Source organism: Pristiophorus japonicus, unplaced genomic scaffold, assembly GCF_044704955.1.
Source record: "Pristiophorus japonicus isolate sPriJap1 unplaced genomic scaffold, sPriJap1.hap1 HAP1_SCAFFOLD_932, whole genome shotgun sequence".
NCBI classification, from domain to species: Eukaryota; Metazoa; Chordata; class Chondrichthyes; family Pristiophoridae; genus Pristiophorus; species Pristiophorus japonicus.
The window spans coordinates 76,996-98,307 of record NW_027254860.1 but is presented as its reverse complement, the minus strand read 5'-3'; the positions used below and the strand labels follow the sequence as shown (position 1 = coordinate 98,307).

General features: G+C 49.6%; 1 protein-coding gene across 1 annotated transcript in view; it reads right to left on the bottom strand.

Annotated features, from left to right (window-relative positions):
- LOC139257934 (zinc finger protein 271-like) overlaps nt 1–21,312 on the bottom strand; it is an 86,200-nt gene that overhangs the window by 42,817 nt on the left and 22,071 nt on the right. The window contains exons 3-4 of the mRNA XM_070874680.1: nt 20,299–20,799; nt 1,146–1,659 (exon numbers count right to left, since the gene is read on the bottom strand). Coding sequence (XP_070730781.1) covers nt 1,146–1,659; nt 20,299–20,799 — 1,015 coding nt within the window. The remainder of the gene's footprint in view (nt 1–1,145; nt 1,660–20,298; nt 20,800–21,312) is intronic.

Sequence of the window (21,312 nt, the reverse complement as noted above, 5' to 3'; positions counted from 1 at the left end):
CTGACACCAATCCACTCATGTCTGATATAAACCCACCCCAGTCACTGACACCAATCCCCTCCTGTCTGATATAAACCCACACCACAGTCACTGACACCAATCTCCTCCTGTCTGATATAAACCCACCCCACAGTCACGGACACTAATCTCCTCCTGTCTGATATAAACCAACCCCAAAGACAATGACACCAATCTCCTCCGCTCTGATATAAACCGACCCCACAGACACTGACACCATTCCCCTCCGATCCGATATAAACCCACTCCACAGTCACTGACACCAATCTCCTCCTGTCTGATATAAACTCACCCCAGTCACTGACACCAATCCCCTCCTGTCTGATATAAACCCACCCCACAGTCACTGACACCAATCTCCTCCTGTCTGATATAAACCCACCCCACAGTCACTGACACCAATCTCCTCCTGTCTGATATAAACCCACCCCACAGTCACTGACACCAATCCCCTCCTGTCTGATATAAACCCACCACAGTCACTGACACCAATCTCCTCCGACCCGATATAAACCCACCCCAAAGTCACTGACACCAATCCCCTCCTGTCTGATATAAACCCACACCAGTCACTGACACCAATTTCCTCCTGTCTGATATAAACCCACCCCAGTCACTGACACCAATCCCCTCCTGTCTGTGCCGAGTGGATTGTGACACCAGATGGGAGGGGCAACATTTGGGGACATTGATTCACCATCAATTCCAATTACCCTTCTTTCTCGTGGAGAATGAAGGGGCCTCTGTGTGTCACGTGCAAGTCAGTAAGAATTGTCAGCAAGCCCTTTCCAATTGGAGATTTTATTCAGTGGAAACTTTCACACATTACTGTAATTTTGTACCAACGATCAATTTAGAATTTAAGTAAAAGTCCATAATTATATTCCAAACTAAATTTCTGTTGAGAGTTGCTGAATTAAGGGGAAAGATAACACACAGCATTTCTTAAATGGACACTGCAGCCCCGAGAACACCATCAGCAATATATCCAGAATATTAAAGTCCAGCCCAGTTATCGGGTTATCAGCAGAAACAAATCCCAAATGTCATAATGAACATGGTTCAGTCGAGATGTGATTAACAGCAGCAATAACAGCAGGTTCCAACCTCTGCAGTCACTTGTGAACTCGCTGGTGTTTCAGCAGATGGGATGACTGAGTGAATCCCTTCCCGCACTCAGAGCAGGTGAACGGCCTCTCCCCAGTGTGAACTCGCTGGTGTTTCAGCAGGTCAGATGACCGAGTGAATCCCTTCCCACACTCAGAGCAGGTGAACGGTCTCTCCCCAGTGTGAACTCGCTGGTGTTCCAGCAGGTGGGATGACTGAGTGAATCCCTTCCCACAGTCAGAGCAAGTGAACGGCCTCTCCCCAGTGTGAACTCGCTGGTGTTTCAGCAGGTCGGATGACCGAATGAATCCCGTCCCACACTCAGAGCAGTTGAATGGCCTCTCCCCAGTGTGAATTCGCTGGTGTGTCAGCAGGTTGGATGACACAGTGAATCCCTTCCCACACACGGGGCAGGTGAACGGCCTCTCCCCAGTGTGACTGCGTCGATGAATTTCCAGCTCAGACGGTGCTCTGAATACCTTCTCACAGTCACCACATTCCCACGGTTTTCCCATGGTCCGGGTAACCTTGTGTCTTTCCAGGTTGGATGATCAGTTGAAGCCTCGCCCACACACACAACACGTTTACAGTTTCTCTGCGCTGTGAATGGTGCGATGTTTTTTCAGGCTGTGCAACTGGTTAAAGCTCTTTCCACAGGCAGTGCACTGGAACACTCACTCGGGTGTATGTGTCTCGGTGCTTTTCCAGTCACACTGATGTTTGAAATCTTTTCCCACAGACAGAACAGACAAACGTTTTTCCTTCCACTTTCAAAGGCCGATGATATTCAGGTCCTGATGAATCGATTCACTCCGTCAGATCTTGACGCGATGTTTGGTTTGTGTTTCCTGTCTGAAAATCTCCCCTTCTAATACGCTGTAAAAGGAGATAACAAAACTCATCACTGTCAGTACAAGACAGAAATTCAGAATAGACACATCGAGTTTCCATGGAACATTCTTTCCTCTCTTGTTCTTCCAAAGCTGTAAATCCATGTCCCACACATTGTCCCTCCTGCTGTGCTGAAATCCAAATCAACACACATTTCTAGACTGTTTCTCCTCCACTCCCAGTTATAACCACCAATTCTGGCTGGGTGCAGTTCTACACTCACTGGTTCCCCTCCCCTGAAGGTGCTGACTCTGGCTGGGTTCAGTTCTACACTCACTGGTTCCTCTCCCCTGAAGGAACTGACTCTGGCTGGGTGCAGTTCTACACTCACTGGTTCCTCTCCCCTGAAGGAACTGACTCTGGCTGGGTTCAGTTCTACACTCACTGGTTCCTCTCCCCTGAAGGAACTGACTCTGGCTGGGTGCAGTTCTGCACTCACTGGTTCCTCTCCCCTGAAGGAACTGACTCTGGCTGGGTGCAGTTCTACACTCACTGGTTCCTCTCCCCTGAAGGAACTGACTCTGGCTGGGTACAGTTCTACACTCACTGGTCCCTCTCCCCTGAAGGAACTGACTCTGGCTGGGTACAGTTCTACACTCACTGGTTCCCCTCCCCTGGAGGTACTGACTCTGGCTGGGTACAGTTCTACACTCACTGGTCCCTCTCCCCTGAAGGAACTGACTGGCTGGGTGCAGTTCTACACTCACTGGTTCCTCTCCCCTGAAGGAACTGACTCTGGCTGGGTTCAATCCCAGACAATGACATAATTCACTTTGTTCCTGCACCAAGATTGCCGCGCATCCGCTATGCTACTCACTATACCAAGACGACGGAGCGCTGAACCTGCCTTCCTGCACCAAGATGGCCGCTGTTAGCCTGGGCCTGGGACCGGGAGAAAGCCTCGAAGCTGCAACCGCCGATATTCCGGTTATTATTCCGGGTTGCGGCGGGCACCAGTTGTTTATGAAGCTTCCCCGGCTCCCCGCTGGTCCATTACTCGCCTCCGTCCCGCTGAAAAGGACACTTCTGTGGAGCTTGTTCAAAACGTGTCTCCTCCGCTATTACACGCACCACGCATGCTCCAAACACAGCCAGGGCCCGTGTCTGCGCACGGAGCTCCAACAGTCTGGGTGCGGCACATTCTCCCCCCCCCGGGGCATGCTGGGTACATCAGACCATGAGAAATAGGAGCAGGAGTGGGCCACCCGGCCCCCCCCGAGCCTGCTCCCCATTCAGTAAGATTTGATGGGACAGTTTAGAGGCAGCTTTACTCTGTATCTAACCTCGTGCTGTCCCTGCCCTGGGAGTGTTTGATGGGACAGTGTAGAGGCAGCTTTACTCTGTATCTAACCCCCTGTACCTGCCCTGGGAGTGTTTGATGGGACTGTGTAGAGGGAGCTTTACTCTGTATCTAACCCCCTGTACCTGCCCTGGGAGTGTTTGATGGGACAGTGTAGAGGGAGCTTTACTCTGTATCTAACCCCCTGTACCTGCCCTGGGAGTGTTTGATGGGACAGTGTAGATGGAGCTTTACTCTGTATCTAACCCGTGCTGTACCTACCCTGGGGATGTCCGATGGAACAATGTAGCGGGAGATTTACTCTCTATCTCACAAATGCTGAAACTGCCCTGGAATAGTTGGGACAGGGTAGAAGGAGATGTACTCCGTATCTAACCTGTGCTGTACCTGCCCTGGGAATGTCTTGTGGAACAGTACAGAGTGAGCTTTACTCTGTATTTAAACCATGTTGTACCTGCCCTGGGAGTGTTTGATGCGGCAGAGTAGAGGGAGCTTTATTCTGTGTCTAGTATCTATTTTGGAATGCTTGGGACAGGGCAGAGGGAGATATACTCTGTATCTAACCTGTGTTGTAACTGCCCTTGGAATGTCTGGTGGGACAGTGTTGAGGAAGCTTTACTGTGTATCTAAGCAAGGCAAGTATATCCTTCCTTAGATAAGGAGGGCAAAACTGTGCACAGTAGTCCAGGTGTGGTCTCACCAGGGCCCTGTACAATTGTAGAGTGAGGTTTGAGAGGGTTACCCTTGATCAAAATTATGCAGTACTTGCCCTAGGACTGTTTATTTGAAAAGTGTAGAAGGAATTTTACTCTGTATCTAACCAAAGCAGTACTTGCCTTGAGAGTTTTTGATGGAACAGTGTAGAGGGAGCTTTACTCTGTATCTAACCTGTGCTGTACCTGCCCTGGCAGTGTTTGATGAGACAGAATAGAGGGAGCTTTACTCTGTATCTAACCCGTGCTGTACCTGCCCTGGGAGTGTTTGATGGGACAGTGTAGAGGGAGCTTTACTCTGTATCTAACCTGTGCTGTAGCTGCCCTGTTTACACTGTACATTAATGATTTAGACGCGGGGATTAAATGTAGTATCTTCAAATTTGCGGATGACACTAAGTTGGGTGGCAGTGTGAGCTGCGAGGAGGATGCTATGAGGCTGCAGAGTGACTTGGATAGGTTAGGTGAGTGGGCAAATGCATGGCAGATGAAGTATAATGTGGATAAATGTGAGGTTATCCACTTTGGTGGTAAAAACAGAGAGACAGACTATTATCTGAATGGTGACACATTAGGAAAAGGGGAGGTGCAACGAGACCTGGGTGTCATGGTACATCAGTCATTGAAGGTTGGCATGCAGGTACAGCAGGCGGTGAAGAAAGCAAATGGCATGTTGGCCTTCATAGCGAGGGGATTTGAGTACAGGGGCAGGGAGGTGTTACTACAGTTGTACAGGGCCTTGGTGAGGCCACACCTGGAGTATTGTGTACAGTTCTGGTCTCCTAACTTGAAGGACATTCTTGCTATTGAGGGAGTGCAGCAAAGGTTCACCAGACTGATTCCCAGGATGGCGGGACAGACATATCAAGAAAGATTGGATCAACTGGGCTTGTATTCACTGGCGTTCAGGAGAATGAGAGGGGATCACATAGAAACGTTTAAAATTCTAGCGGGTTTCGACAGGTTAGATGCAGGAAGAATGTTCCCAATGTTGGGGAAGTCCAGAACCAGGAGTCACCGTCTCAGGATAAGGGGTAAGCCATTTAGGACCAAGATGAGGAGAAACTTCTTTACCCAGAGAGTGATGAACCTGTGGAATTCTCTACCACAGAAAGTTGTTGCGGCCAATTCACTAAATATATTCAAAAAAGGAGTTAGATGAAGTCCTTACAACTAGGGGGATCAAGGGGTATGGCGAGAAAGCAGGAATGGGGTACTGAAGTTGCATGTTCAGCCATAAACTCATTGAATGGCGGTGCAGGCTCGAACGGCCGAATGGCCTACTCCTGCACCTATTTTCTATGTTTCTATGTTTTCTATGTGTGGTCTCACCAAGGCCCTGTACAATTGTAGAGTGAGGTTAGAGAGAATTACACTGTATCTAAATTATGCTGTACCTACCCTAGGAGTGTTTATTTCGGCAGTGTGGAGGGAGCTTTACTTAGTATCTAACCCATGCTGTACCTGCCCTGGGAATGTCTGATGGGACAGTGTAGTGGGAGAAATTACTCTGTATTTAACCCGTGCTGGAGCTGCCCTCTGAATTTTGATGGGACAGTTCAGAGGGAGCTCTACTCTGTATCTGACCCATGCTGTATATGCCCTGGGAGTGTTTGATGTGACAATGTAGAGGGAGCTTTACTCTGTATCAAACCCCGTGCTCTACCTGTCCTGGGAGTGTTTGATGTGACAATGTAGAGGGAGCTTTACTCTGTATCTAACCCCGTGCTCTACCTGCCCTGGGAGTGTTTGATGGGACAGTGTAGAGGGAGCTTTACTCTGTATCTAACCCCGTGCTCTACCTGCCCTGGGAGTGTTTGATGGGACAGTGTAGAGGGAGCTTTACTCTGTATCTAACCCGTGCTGTACCTGCCCCGGGAGTGTTTGATGGGACAGTGTAGAGGGAGCTTTACTCTGTATCTAACCCCCTGTACCTGCCCTGGGAGTGTTTGATGGGACAGTGTAGAGGGAGCTTTACTCTGTATCTAACCCCCTGTACCTGCCCTGGGAGTGTTTGATGGGACAGTGTGGAGGGAGCTTTACTTTGTATCTGACCCGTGCTTTACCTGCCCTGGGATGTTTGAAATATTGCAGACTGAGATTTACTCGCTCAACCCTGGTAGTGTTTGGGACAGGATGGAGTGAGATTTATTCTGTATCCGTGCAGTACCGGTAGTCCTGACATCAGTAGTTGAGCCCGTGCCTGCTCTCTGCAAGAGCACCTCAGCTAGTCCCACTCCCCCGCCCTTACCCCACAGCCCTGCTAATGTTTTTCTTTCAGATACTTACCCAACTCCCTTTTGAAAGCCATGATTCAGTCTGCCTCCACCACCCTTTCAGGCCGTGCATTCCAGATATTAACCACTCGCTGCGCTAAAAGGTTTTTTCTTGTGTCGCCTTTGGTTCTTTTGCCAATCGCCTTAAATCTGTGTCCTCTGGTTCTCGACCCTTCAGCCAATGGGAATAGTTTATCTCTATCTACTCTGGCAAGACCCCTCATGATTTTGAACTCTATCAAATCTCCTCTCAATCTTCCCTGCTCTAAGGAGACCATAAGAAATAAGAGCAGAAGTAAGCCATTTGGCCCCTCAAGCCTGCTCCGCCATTCAATAAGATCATGGCTGGTCTGATCATGGACTCAGCTCCACTTCCCTGCCCGCTCCCCATAACCCCTTACTTCCTTATCGCTCAAAAATCTGTCTTTCTCTGCCTTAAATATATTCAATGACCCAGCCTCCACAGCACCCTGGGGCAGAGAATTCCACAGATTTACAACCCTCTGAGAGAAGAAATTCTCCCTCATCTCAATCTTATATGGGTGACCCCTTATTCTGAAACTGTGCCCTCTGGTTCTAGATTCCCCCATGAGTGGAAACATCCTCTCTGTATCTACCTTGTGAGCCCCCTCAGTATCTTATATGTTTCAAATAAGATTACCTCTCATTCTCCAATGAGTACAGGCCCAAACTACTCAACCTTTCTTCATAAGCTATCCCCTTCATCTCAGGAATCAACCAAGTGAAGTTTCTCTGAACTGCCTACAATGAAAGTATATAGTTCCTTAAATACGGAGACCAAAACTGCATGCAGTACTCCACCTGTGGCCTCACCAATACCTTGTACAGCTCTAGCAGGACTTATCTGCTTTTATACTCTATCCCCCTTGCAATCTCAGCTTCTCCAGTCTGTCCAGATAACTGAAGTCTCTCATCCAAGGAATCATTCTTGTAAATTTTTTCTGCATCTTCTCCAAGACCTTCACATCATTCCTTAAGTGTGGTGCCCAGAATTGGGCACAATACTCCTGTTGAGGCCAGATCAGTGTTTTGTACAGGTTCATCATATACTTCCACGCTTTTGTACTCTTATACCTCTATTTATAATCAGAGATAGGGTCGAGTGTAATATAAACAGAGACAGGGTCGAGTGTAATATAAACAGAGACATGGTCCAGTGTAATATAAACAGAGACAGGGTCCAGTGTAATATAAACAGAGACAGGGTCCAGTGTAATATAAACAGAGACAGGGTCCAGTGTAATATAAACAGAGACAGGGTCCAGTGTAATATAAACAGAGACAGGGTCCAGTGTAATATAAACAGAGACAGGGTCTAGTGTAATATAAACAGAGACAGGGTCTAGTGTAATATAAACAGAGACAGGGTCTAGTGTAATATAAACAGGGACAGGGTCCAGTGTAATATAAACAAAAACAGGGCCTGGTGTAATATAAACAGAGACAGGGTACAGTGTAATATAAACAGAGACAGGGTCCAGTGTAATATAAACAGAGACAGGGTCTAGTGTAATATAAACAGAGACAGGGTCTAGTGTAATATAAACAGAGACAGGGTCTAGTGTAATATAAACAGAGACAGGATCCAGTGTAATATAAACAGAGACAGGGTCTAGTGTAATATAAACAGAGACAGGGTCCAGTGTAATATAAACAGAGACAGGGTCCAGTGTAATATAAACAGAGACAGGGTCCAGTGTAATATAAACAGAGACAGGGTACAGTGTAATATAAACAGAGACAGGGTACAGTGTAATATAAACAGAGACAGGGTCCAGTGTAATATAAACAGAGACAGGGTCTAGTGTAATATAAACAGAGACAGGATCCAGTGTAATATAAAGAGAGACAGGGTCTGGTGTAATATAAACAGAGACAGGGCCTGGTGTAATATAAACAGAGACAGGGTCCAGTGTAATACAAACAGACAGGGTCTAGTGTAATGTAAACAGGGACAGGGTCCAGTGTAATATAAATAGAGACAGGGTCTAGTGTAATATAAACAGGGACAGGGTCCAGTGTAATATAAACAAAAACAGGGCCTGGTGTAATATAAACAGAGACAGGGTACAGTGTAATATAAACAGAGACAGGGTCCAGTGTAATATAAACAGAGACAGGGTCTAGTGTAATATAAACAGAGACAGGGTCTAGTGTAATATAAACAGAGACAGGGTCTAGTGTAATATAAACAGAGACAGGATCCAGTGTAATATAAACAGAGACAGGGTCTAGTGTAATATAAACAGAGACAGGGTCCAGTGTAATATAAACAGAGACAGGGTCCAGTGTAATATAAACAGAGACAGGGTCCAGTGTAATATAAACAGAGACAGGGTACAGTGTAATATAAACAGAGACAGGGTACAGTGTAATATAAACAGAGACAGGGTCCAGTGTAATATAAACAGAGACAGGGTCCAGTGTAATATAAACAGAGACAGGGTCTAGTGTAATATAAACAGAGACAGGGCCTGGTGTAATATAAACAGAGACAGGGTCTAGTGTAATATAAACAGAGACAGGGTCTAGTGTAATATAAACAGAGACAGGATCCAGTGTAATATAAACAGAGACAGGGTCTAGTGTAATATAAACAGAGACAGGGTCCAGTGTAATATAAACAGAGACAGGGTCTAGTGTAATATAAACAGAGACAGGGTACAGTGTAATATAAACAGAGACAGGGTACAGTGTAATATAAACAGAGACAGGGTCCAGTGTAATATAAACAGAGACAGGGTCCAGTGTAATATAAACAGAGACAGGGTCTAGTGTAATATAAACAGAGACAGGGTCTAGTGTAATATAAACAGAGACAGGATCCAGTGTAATATAAAGAGAGACAGGGTCTAGTGTAATATAAACAGAGACAGGGCCTGGTGTAATATAAACAGAGACAGGGTCCAGTGTAATACAAACAGACAGGGTCTAGTGTAATGTAAACAGGGACAGGGTCCAGTGTAATATAAACAGAGACAGGGTCTGGTGTAATATAAACAGAGACAGGGTCTGGTGTAATATAAACAGAGACAGGGTCTAGTGTAATATAAACAGAGACAGGGTCCAGTGTAATATAAACAGAGACAGGGTCTCGTGTAATATAAACAGAGACAGGGTCCAGTGTAATATAAACAGAGACAGGGTCTAGTGTAATATAAACAGAGACAGGGTCCAGTGTAATATAAACAGAGACAGGGTCTAGTGTAATATAAACAGAGACAGGGTCCAGTGTAATATAAACAGAGACAGGGTCTAGTGTAATATAAACAGAGACAGGGTCCAGTGTAATATAAACACAGACAGGGTCTAGTGTAATATAAACAGAGACAGGGTCTGTTGTAATATAAACAGAGACAGGGTCTAGTGTAATATAAACAGAGACAGGGTCCAGTGTAATATAAACAGAGACAGGGTCTAGTGTAATATAAACAGAGACAGGGTCTAGTGTAATATAAACAGAGACAGGGTCCAGTGTAATATAAACAGAGACAGGGCCTCGTGTAATATAAACAGAGACAGGGTCTAGTGTAATATAAACAGGGACAGGGTCCAGTGTAATATAAACAGAGACAGGGTCTAGTGTAATATAAACAGAGACAGGGTCCAGTGTAATATAAACAGAGACAGGGTCTAGTGTAATATAAACAGAGACAGGGTCTAGTGTAATATAAACAGAGACAGGGTCTAGTGTAATATAAACAGAGACAGGGTCGAGTGTAATATAAACAGAGACAGGGTCCAGTGTAATATAAACAGAGACAGGGTCGAGTGTAATATAAACAGAGACAGGGTCCAGTGTAATATAAACAGAGACAGGGTCCAGTGTAATATAAACAGAGACAGGGCCTCGTGTAATATAAACAGAGACAGGGTCCAGTGTAATATAAACAGAGACAGGGCCTGGTGTAATATAAACAGAGACAGGGTCTAGTGCAATATAAACAGAGACAGGGTCTAGTGTAATATAAACAGGGACAGGGTCCAGTGTAATATAAACAGAGACAGGGTCTAGTGTAATATAAACAGAGACAGGGTCCAGTGTAATATAAACAGAGACAGGGTCGAGTGTAATTTAAACAGAGACAGGGTCTAGTGTAATATAAACAGAGACAGGGTCTAGTGTAATATAAACAGAGACAGGGTCCAGTGTAATATAAACAGAGACAGGGTCCAGTGTAATATAAACAGAGACAGGGTCTAGTGTAATATAAACAGAGACAGGGCCTAGTGTAATATAAACAGGGACAGGGTCTAGTGTAATATAAACAGAGACAGGGTCTAGTGTAATATAAACAGAGACAGGGTCTAGTGTAATATAAACAGGGACAGGGTCCAGTGTAATATAAACAGAGACAGGGTCTAGTGTAATATAAACAGAGACAGGGTCTAGTGTAATATAAACAGAGACAGGGTCTAGTGTAATATAAACAGGGACAGGGTCCAGTGTAATATAAACAGAGACAGGGTCTAGTGTAATATAAACAGAGACAGGGTCTAGTGTAATATAAACAGAGACAGGGTCTAGTGTAATATAAACAGGGACAGGGTCCAGTGTAATATAAACAGAGACAGGGTCTAGTGTAATATAAACAGAGACAGGGTCTAGTGTAATATAAACAGAGACAGGGTCTAGTGTAATATAAACAGAGACAGGGCCGAGTGTAATATAAACAGAGACAGGGTCTAGTGTAATATAAACAGAGACAGGGTCCAGTGTAATATAAACAGAGACAGGGTCTAGTGTAATATAAACAGAGACAGGGTCCAGTGTAATATAAACAGAGACAGGGTCTAGTGTAATATAAACAGAGACAGGGTCCAGTGTAATATAAACAGAGACAGGGTCCAGTGTAATATAAACAGAGACAGGGTCTGGTGTAATATAAACAGAGACAGGGTCCAGTGTAATATAAACAGAGACAGGGTCTGGTGTAATACGGTGCGAACTGGTTTAAAAGCTCTGCAGATCTGATTCAACACCAGTGAGTTCACACTGATGGGAAACAGTTCAGTCGCTCTCACTGTGGGAAGAGGTTCAGTCATTCACCCTCACTGCACACCGACACACTCACACTGGGGAGAGACCATTTACCTGCTCCGTGTGTGGGAAGGGATTCACTTGCTCATCCATGCTGCTGAATAAGGGATCAGACATTTAGGACTGAGATGAGGAGAAATTTCCTCACTCAGAGGATGGTGAATCTTTGGAAATCTCTGCTCCAGAGAGCTGTAGGTGCTCAGCCGTTGAGTAGATTCAAGACAGAGGGTGATCATTTTTTGGAAACTAAGGGAATTAAGGGATATAGGGATAGTGCGGGAAGATGGAGTTGAGGTAGAAGATCAGCCATGATCTTGTTGAATGGCAGAGCAGGCCTGAAGGGGCAAAATGGCCGACTCTGGCTCCTATCTGTTATGTTCTTTTATACCGGTGGACACGGCCTGCTCCTGCTCCAGGGCCACCCGGCACAGACCAGACCGCAGGAAGAGAGGCAGGCAGCCAGAGTGACCCCCCCGGGCCCTGTCCATCCTGGGCCTACAAATTGCTGTTCTAGCCAGGCCCAAGAGATGATCATCTGACTTACCCACACCCTCCACACCAAAGATTAGGAACATGGGGCTAAATTGTAACCAAACATCGAAGAGCAAGTTATTATTTAAATGGAGAAAAATTGACAAGTGCTGCAGTACAGCAGGACCTGGGGGTCTGGTGCATGAAACACAAGGTTAGTATGCAGGTACAGCAAGTGATCAGGGAGGCCAATGGAATCTTGGCCTTTATTGCAAAGGGGATAAAGTATAAAAAGCAGGGAAGTCTTGCTCCAGTTATACAGGGTATTGGTGAGGCCACACCTGGAGTACTGCGTGCAGTTTTGGTTTCCATATTTAAGAAAGGATATACTTGCTTTGGAGGCAGTTCAGAGAAGGTTCACTAGGTTGATTCCGGAGATGAGGGGGTTGACTTATGAGGAAAGGTTGAGGAGGTTGGGCCTCTACTCATTGGAATTCAGAAGAATGAGAGGTGATCTTATCGAAACGTATCAGATTATGAGGGGGCTTGACAAGGTGGATGCAGAGAGGATGTTTCCACTGATCGGGGAGATTAGAACTAGAGGCATAATCTTAGAATAAGGGGCCGCCCATTTAAAACAGAAATGAGGAGAAATTTCTTCTCTGAGAGGGTTGTAAATCTGTGGAACTCGCTGCCTCAGAGAGCTGTGGAAGCCGGGTCATTGAATAAATTTAAGAGAGATCGACAGTTTCTTAACCGATAAGGGAATAAGGGGAGCGGGCGGGGAAGTGGACCCGAGTCCATGATCGGATCAGCCATGATCGTATTAAATGGCGGAGCAGGCTCGAGGTGCCGTATGGTCTACTCCTGCTCCTATTTCTTATGACCTTATGTAAAATACTGACAAATGTTAAACTGTTTTGCTGACAAAAGAAATCTCGATTTAACTTTTAAAAGATGAATTGTTTAACAAGGGTTCACACAGACTCACCTGATTGGCCGACTCAGGATTCACCCCTCAAGCACCGCGATTGGTTGCAGAACACGCTGCTCCCTGGGCCCTCCGGCCTCTGAGCTCTCTTCCTGTTGGTTCCCAGAGCAATCAATCATCACTCGCCAACATTACGCTGTTAGATGTAGTTGAGGGGCTCAGAGGAAGAAATAAAATGAGGCCGTGAATCTGAGTTAAGTAAAATTAGAGAAGCATGAGTAAATTTATAAACAAAACTATTTAAAGTCAAATCAAATGAATTGTTGCATTTAATATATTCCTTTTGGGCCAAGTGGGAAACAAGTGATGTGTGGGCTGTGCAGTGTCTGTGCCCGGTTACACAGCGTGTCCCTGGCTCTCCGCTCCAAGTGCACATGTTTCAGCTCACATCCAACTGACTGGATAAACCTCGGCCGTCTAAACCCATCACACAAATATCAGCATTTGATGTAAGTTATGCTAAACCTTTATAAACACTGGTTAGGCCTCAGCTGGCACATTGTGTTCAATTCTGGGCACCACACTTTCAGAAGGATGTCTACACCTTAGAGAGGGTGCAGAAGAGATTTACTAGAATGGTACGAAGGATGAGGGACTTCAGTTATGGGGAGATACTGGAGAAGCTGCAGTTATTCTCCTTGGAGCAGAAAAGGTATAGAGGAGATTTGATAGAGTGTTCAAATTCATGTTTTAATAGACTAAATAAGGAGAAACACTTTCCAGTGGCAGAAGGGTCGGTAACCAGAGGACACAGAGTTCAGGTGATTGGCAAAAGAAGCAGAGGCGACATGAGGGAACATTCTATAAGCAGCAAGTTGTTGTAATCTGGAACGCACTGCCTGATAGGGCGGTGGAAGCAGATTCAATAGTAACTTTCAAACGTGAATTGGATAAATACTAAAGGGACAATATTTGCAGAGCTATGGGGAAAGATCAGGGGAGTGGAATTAACTGGATAACTCTACCATAGAGGTAACAAGGAGGATCGATGAGGGGAGTGCATTTGATGTAGTGGATATGGATTTTAGCAAGGCTTTTGATAAGGTCCCACCTAAGAACAGAAGAAATAGGAGCAGGAGTAGGCCATACGGCCCCTCGAGCCTGCTCCACCATTTAATATGATCTTGGCTGATCCAATCATGGACTCAGGTCCACTTCCCTGCCCGCTCCCCATAACCCCTTATTCCCTTATTGGTTAGGGCAGACTGTTCACAAAAACAAAAGCCCATAGGATCCAAGGCAAAGTAGCAAGTTGGATCCAAAATTGTCTGAGAGGCAGGAAGCAAAGTGTAATGGTTGATGGGTGTTTTTGTGACTGGAAGGCTGTTTCTAGTGGGGTTCCGCAGGGCTCAGTAGTAGGTCCCTGGCTTTTTGTGGTATATATCAATGATTTTGACCTGAGTGTAGGGTATGATTAAGAAGTTTGCAAATTATTAAAAAATTGGCCATGTGGGTTGATAATGAAGAAGAAAGCTGCAGACTGCAGGAAGATATCAATGCACTGGTCAGGTGGGCAGAACAGTGGCAAATGGAATTCAACCCAGTGTGAGGTAATGCATTTGGGGAGGGTGAACAAGGCAAGGGAATACACAATAAATGGTAGGGCACTGAGAAGTGTAGAGGAACAGAGCGACCTTGGAGTGCTTGTCCACAGATCCCTGAAGGGAGCAGGAGAGGTAGATAAGGTGGTTATGAAAGCATTTGGGATACTTGCCTTTATTAGCTGAGGCATAGAATATAAGAGCTTGACACTAAAACACTAGTTAGGCCACAGCTAGAGTACTGTGTGCAGTTGTGGTCACCACATTACAGGAAATATGTGATTACACTAGACAGGGTACAGAGATTTACGAGGTATTGCGTGGACTGGAGAATTTTAACGAAGAGGAAAGATTGAATAGGTGGGGTTGTTTTCTTAGGAAAAGAGACACTGAGGGGAGACCTGATTGAGGTGTATAAAATTATGAGGGGCCCAGATAGAGTGGATGGGAAGGATCTATTTCCTTTAACCGAGGGGTCAATAACTGGAGGGCATAGGTTTAAAGTCATTGGAAGAAGGTTTAGAGGGGAGACCTAATTGAGATATATAAAATTATGAGGGCTCTGGATAGAGTGGATAGCAAGGACCTATTTCTCTTAGCAGAGGGGTCAGCTGTGGCTCAGTGGGTAGCACTCTCGCCTCGGAGACAGAAGGTTGTGGGTTCAAGTCCCACTCCAGGGACTTGAGCACAGAAAGTGTAGGCTGACACTGCAGTGCAGTGCTGAGGGAGTGCTGCATTGTCGGATGAGACGTTAAACCGAGGCTCTGTCTGCTCTCTCCCTCTGATGGCTGTAAAAGATCCCATGGCACTAATTCGACGAAGAGCAGGGGAGTTATCCCCTGTGTCCTGGCCAATATTTATCCCTCAACCACATGGCTGTCTGTGGGATCTTGCTGTGCACAGATTGGCTGCCACATTTCCCACATTACAACAGTGACTATGCTCCAACAGAACTTCATTCTCTGTAAAGAGCTTTGCGACGTCTGGTGGCGGTGAGAGGCGCTATATAAATGTAAGTCTTATATCAATGTAAGCCGAGAGCTGTGCAGTGGGATCAGGCTGGAGAGCTCTGTGCCGGCCGGCAGGGACACGATGGGCCGAATGGCCTCCTTCTGTGATGTCACTGTCTGGGCTTCTATGATGTCACACATCACACCAGCAGCCGCACTGCCTGATGGGTGATTGACAGGCCAGAGTCCGCGCCTGCGGAACGGGAACAGCGCCCCCTCTAGGGCGCCATGGGTAATAACCGCGCATGCCCAGAAGACACAGACCGCCCCCTCCCCCCACACTTGGAGCTGCGCCTGCGCGATCATAAGAACATAAGAATTAGGAACAGGAGTAGGCCATCTAGCCCCTCGAGCCTGATCCGCCATTCAATAAGATCATGGCTGATCTGGCCGTGAACTCAGCTCCACTTACCCACCCTCTCCCCGTAACCCTTACTTCCCTTATTGGTTAAAAATCTATCCATCTGTGACTTGAATACATTCAATGAGCTAGCTTCAACTGCTTCCTTGGGCAGAGAATTCCACAGATTCACAACCCTCTGGGAGAAGAAATTCCTTCTCAACTCGGTTTTAAATTGGCTCCCCCGTATTTTGAGGCTGTGCCCCCTAGTTCTAGTCTCCCCGACCAGTGGAAACAACCTCTCTGCCTCTATCTTGTCGATCCCTTTCATGATTTTAAATGTTTCTATAAGATCACCCCTCATCCTTCTGAACTCCAACGCGTAAAAACCCAGTCTACTCAATCTATCATCATAAGGTAACCCCCTCATCTCCGGAATCAGCCTAGTGAATCGTCTCTGTACCCCCTCCAAAGCCAGTATATCCTTCCTTAAGTAAGGTGACCAAAACTGCATGCAGTACTCCAGGTGTGGCCTCACCAATACCCTATACAGTTGCAGCAGGACCTCCCTGCTTTTGTACTCCATCCCTCTCGCAATGAAGGCCAACATTCCATTCGCCTTCCTGATTACCTGCAAACTAACTTTTTGGATCATACACAAGGACCCCCAGGTCCCTCTGCACCACAGCATGTTGTAATTTCTCCCCATTCAAATAATATTCCCTTTTACTGTTTTTTTCCCCAAGGTGGATGACCTCACACTTTCCGACATTGTATTCCATCTGCCAAACCTTAGCCCATTTGCTTAACCTATCTAAATCTCTTTGCAGCCTCTCTGTGTCCTCTACACAACCAGCTTTCCCACTAATCTTTGTGTCATCTGCAAATTTTGTTACACTGCACTCTGTCCCCTCCTCCAGGTCATCTATGTATATTGTAAACAGTTGTGGTCCCAGCACTGATCCCTGTGGCACACCACTAACCACCGATTTCCAACCGGAAAAGGACCCATTTATCCCGACTCTCTGCTTTCTGTTCGCCAGCCAATTCTCTATCCATGCTAATACATTTCCTCTGACTCCGCGTACCTTTATCTTCTGCAGTAACCTTTTGTGTGGCACCTTATCGAATGCCTTTTGGAAATCTAAATACACCACATCCATCGGTACACCTCTATCCACCATGCTCGTTATACCCTCAAAGAATTCCAGTAAATTAGTTAAACATGATTTCCCCTTCATGAATCCATGCTGCGTCTGTTTGATTGCACTATTCCTATCTCGATGTCCCGCTATTTCTTCCTTAATGATAGTTTCAAGCATTTTCCCCACCACAGATGTTAAACTAACCGGCCTATGGTTACCTGCCTTTTGTCCGACCCCTTTTTTAAACAGAGGCGTTACATTCGCTGCTCTCCAATCCTCAGGTACCTCCCCAGAGTCCAGAGACCGGGTCCTGTGGCCCAGAGAGAGACCGGGTCCTGTGGCCCAGAGAGAGACCGGGTCCTGTGGCCCAGAGACCGGGTCCTGTGGCCCAGAGACCGGGTCCTGTGGTCCGGAGAGAGACCAGGTCCTGTGGCCCAGAGAGAGACCGGGTCTTGTGGTCCGGAGAGAGACCGGGTCCTGTGGCCCGGAGACCGGGTCCTGTGGCCCAGAGAGAGACCGGGTCCTGTGGCCCAGAGAGAGACCGGGTCCTGTGGCCCAGAGAGAGACCGGGTCCTGTGGCCCAGAGAGAGACCGGGTCCTGTGGTCCGGAGAGAGACCGGGTCCTGTGGCCCAGAGAGAGACCGGGTCCTGTGGTCCGGAGAGAGACCGGGTCCTGTGGTCCAGAGAGAGACCGGGTCCTGTGGCCCGGAGACCGGGTCCTGTGGCCCAGAGAGAGACCGGGTCCTGTGGTCCGGAGAGAGACCGGGTCCTGTGGCCCGGAGACCGGGTCCTGTGGCCCAGAGACCGGGTCCTGTGGCCCAGAGACCGGGTCCTGTGGCCCAGAGAGAGACCGGGTCCTGTGGTCCGGAGAGAGACCGGGTCCTGTGGCCCAGAGAGAGACCGGGTCCTGTGGTCCGGAGAGAGACCGGGTCCTGTGGTCCGGAGAGAGACCGGGTCCTGTGGCCCGGAGACCGGGTCCTGTGGCCCAGAGAGAGACCGGGTCCTGTGGTCCGGAGAGAGACCGGGTCCTGTGGCCCGGAGACCGGGTCCTGTGGCCCAGAGACCGGGTCCTGTGGCCCAGAGACCGGGTCCTGTGGCCCAGAGAGAGACCGGGTCCTGTGGCCCAGAGAGAGACCGGGTCCTGTGGTCCGGAGAGAGACCGGGTCCTGTGGCCCGGAGACCGGGTCCTGTGGCCCGGAGAGAGACCGGGTCCTGTGGCCCGGAGAGAGACCGGGTCCTGTGGTCCGGAGAGAGACCGGGTCCTGTGGTCCGGAGAGAGACCGGGTCCTGTGGTCCGGAGAGAGACCGGGTCCTGTGGCCCGGAGACCGGGTCCTGTGGTCCGGAGAGAGACCGGGTCCTGTGGCCCGGAGACCGGGTCCTGTGGTCCGGAGACCGGGTCCTGTGGTCCGGAGACCGGGTCCTGTGGTCCGGAGACCGGGTCCTGTGGCCCGGAGACCGGGTCCTGTGGTCCGGAGACCGGGTCCTGTGGTCCGGAGAGAGACCGGGTCCTGTGGTCCGGAGACCGGGTCCTGTGGCCCAGAGACCGGGTCCTGTGGCCCAGAGACCGGGTCCTGTGGCCCAGAGAGAGACCGGGTCCTGTGGTCCGGAGAGAGACCGGGTCCTGTGGTCCAGAGAGAGACCGGGTCCTGTGGTCCGGAGACCGGGTCCTGTGGTCCGGAGAGAGACCGGGTCCTGTGGCCCGGAGAGAGACCGGGTCCTGTGGTCCGGAGAGAGACCGGGTCCTGTGGTCCGGAGACCGGGTCCTGTGGTCCGGAGAGAGACCGGGTCCTGTGGTCCGGAGACCGGGTCCTGTGGTCCGGAGAGAGACCGGGTCCTGTGGTCCGGAGTCGGGTCCTGTGGCGCGGGGCCTTCCGGGGAAAGGTGTTTGTGTCCGTTAAAGAGCCGCGATCGGTGACGTAAAGTGAGTTTTCTCCGCTCCGATTGGGTAGAGAATGGCGCGGGGGGGGAGGGGGAGAATAAAGGCAAATCCAAACCTGAGAGTCCGCACATCCGGGTCCCCGACACACGTCACACAGTCTGGCGGAGCGCGCTCGAGGGACACGTGACCCGGGCCCACGGCCTGATTGACGGGAGCTTCCGACCAATGGGGAGCGAGCGGGGCGGGGCTGGAGGAGCGAGCTGGCGGCGGGTCCTCCAACCAATCGGGGAGCCAGAGGGGCGGGACCTGTGCCGCTGATTGGCTGAGCCGCAACAACAACAACTGGTATTTACACACGTCACAAAAGGCGGGAAGGCGCTTCCCAGCGCGCGGTGTGAGAGTGTTCCAGGACAAACACATTGGGCCCCGAGACACAACAATCAGTGAAGGCCGGGGAGCGACAGGCCGCTCACAGAGGCGGCTTTTAAACAGCGGCTTGTCGGGGGACACAGAGGGAGAGCTTCAGGGAGGGACTTCCCGAGCCTGGGGCCCAGGCAGCTCAAGGCACGGCCACCGCTGGTGGAGCCATTCTAATCCGGGATGGTCAAGGCCAGAGTTAGAGGCTGTCTCAGGGGGAGGGATGGTCAAGGCCAGAGTTAGAGGCTGTCTCAGGGGGAGGGAGGGTCAAGGCCAGAGTTAGAGGCTGTCTCAGGGGGAGGGAGGGTCAAGGCCAGAGTTAGAGGCTGTCTCAGGGGGAGGGAGGGTCAAGGCCAGAGTTAGAGGCTGTCTCAGGGGGAGGGAGGGTCAAGGCCAGAGTTAGAGGCTGTCTCAGGGGGAGGGAGGGTCAAGGCCAGAGTTAGAGGCTGTCTCAGGGGGAGGAGGTCACAGAGATAGGGAGGGTCAAGGCCAGAGTTAGAGGCTGTCTCAGGGGGAGGGGGGTCACAGAGATAGGGAGGGTCAAGGCCAGAGTTAGAGGCTGTCTCAGGGGGAGGGAGGTCACAGAGATAGGGAGGGTCAAGGCCAGAGTTAGAGGCTGTCTCAGGGGGAGGGAGGGTCAAGGCCAGAGTTAGAGGCTGTCTCAGGGGGAGGGGGGTCACAGAGATAGGGAGGGGCGAGGCCGTGGAGGGATTTGTAAACCAGGAGGAGAATTTTGAAATCGAGGCGTTGCTTAACCGGGAGCCAATGTCGGTCAGTGAGCACAGGGGTGGTGGGTGATCCTGACCAACGGATCCATTACAGACACCCTCAAAGCCTCCCTGATAACCTGCAACATCCCCACCGACACCTGGGAGTCCCTGGCCAAAGACCGCCCTAAGTGGAGGAAGTGCATCCGGGAGGGCGCTGAGCACCTCGAGTCTCATCGCCGAGAGCATGCAGAGACCAAGCGCAGGCAGCGGAAGGAGCGTGCGGTAAACCTGTCCCACCCTCCCTTTCCCTCAATGACTATCTGTCCCACCTGTGACAGGGACTGTGGTTCCCCTGTTGGACTGTTCAGCCACCTAAAGACTCATTTATAGAGTGGAAGCAAGTCCTCCTCGATTGCGAGGGACTGCCTGTGATGCTCCTTCAGGATCTGTCCTTTCCCAACACTCTCCAGTTGTGACCAACCATTAACTGTGTTGCTGCCCACAGATGTTGCTTGAGCCGCGGACACTTGCAGCATCTTGTGTTTGTGTGGCCACAGACACTTTCCCTTCAGCACCGCGCGCCCTGGATTGTTCACTGATTGATTGATTGGTGCCGCGGCCCCGGCCCCCGCCGCTGATTGGTGCGGAGCAGCGTGCGCTGGTGCCCCGTGCCGCCCCGCCATTGGCTGCGGGCTGAGTGTTGCGCGGGTTGGAGGTTTGTTGGCGGCTCCGCTCGTGGCCTTTGAGCTCGGTGGCCCGGGTGAGGCGGGGCGGAGTTGTGTGCAGGCGCGGGGCCAGCCTATTGTGGGAGATGACCCGCGGAGGATGGAGGAGCGGCCCGGGCAGCGCGCCCAGCCTCCCTGCGGACTCACGTACACGCGCGGGCGGCCAGATTCCGTCGCCGAGTCGGCAGCGGCCGTGGGACACCTTTGGGCGGGGACGGGACTTGGTTACTGTCGGGGGTTGCGGGCGTTCGGCCGCCATCTTTGGGCAGCACGGGTCCGCCCACCGCGGGGAGCAGGGAGCGACAGGGGCGGGGCTTCCCCCACGTCACAATGTGTTCCATTGTCCCGCTGCAGGATGGAGGCCAGTGACATGAACACATGAGAACATCAGAAATAGGAGATGAGTCGCCATTTGGCCCCTCGGGCCTGCCGCCATTCAATAAGATGATGGCTGCAGCATCTGGGGTGGTTCTCCTTGGAGCAGTGAAGGTGCAGGGCAGGTTTAACAGGTGCTCACTGTCAGGAAGGCTTTAGATTGAGTCAGGGAACAGAGTGGTTCTGCTCACACAATCAGAGAATGGTTACAGCACGGAAGGCCATTCGGCCCCTCGAGCCCTTGCCGGCTCCCAGTGAGTCCCACTGCCCCGCCCTTTCCCCCAGCCCAGATACTTATCCAATTCCCTTTTGAAAGCTGTGATTGAGTCTGCCTCCAACT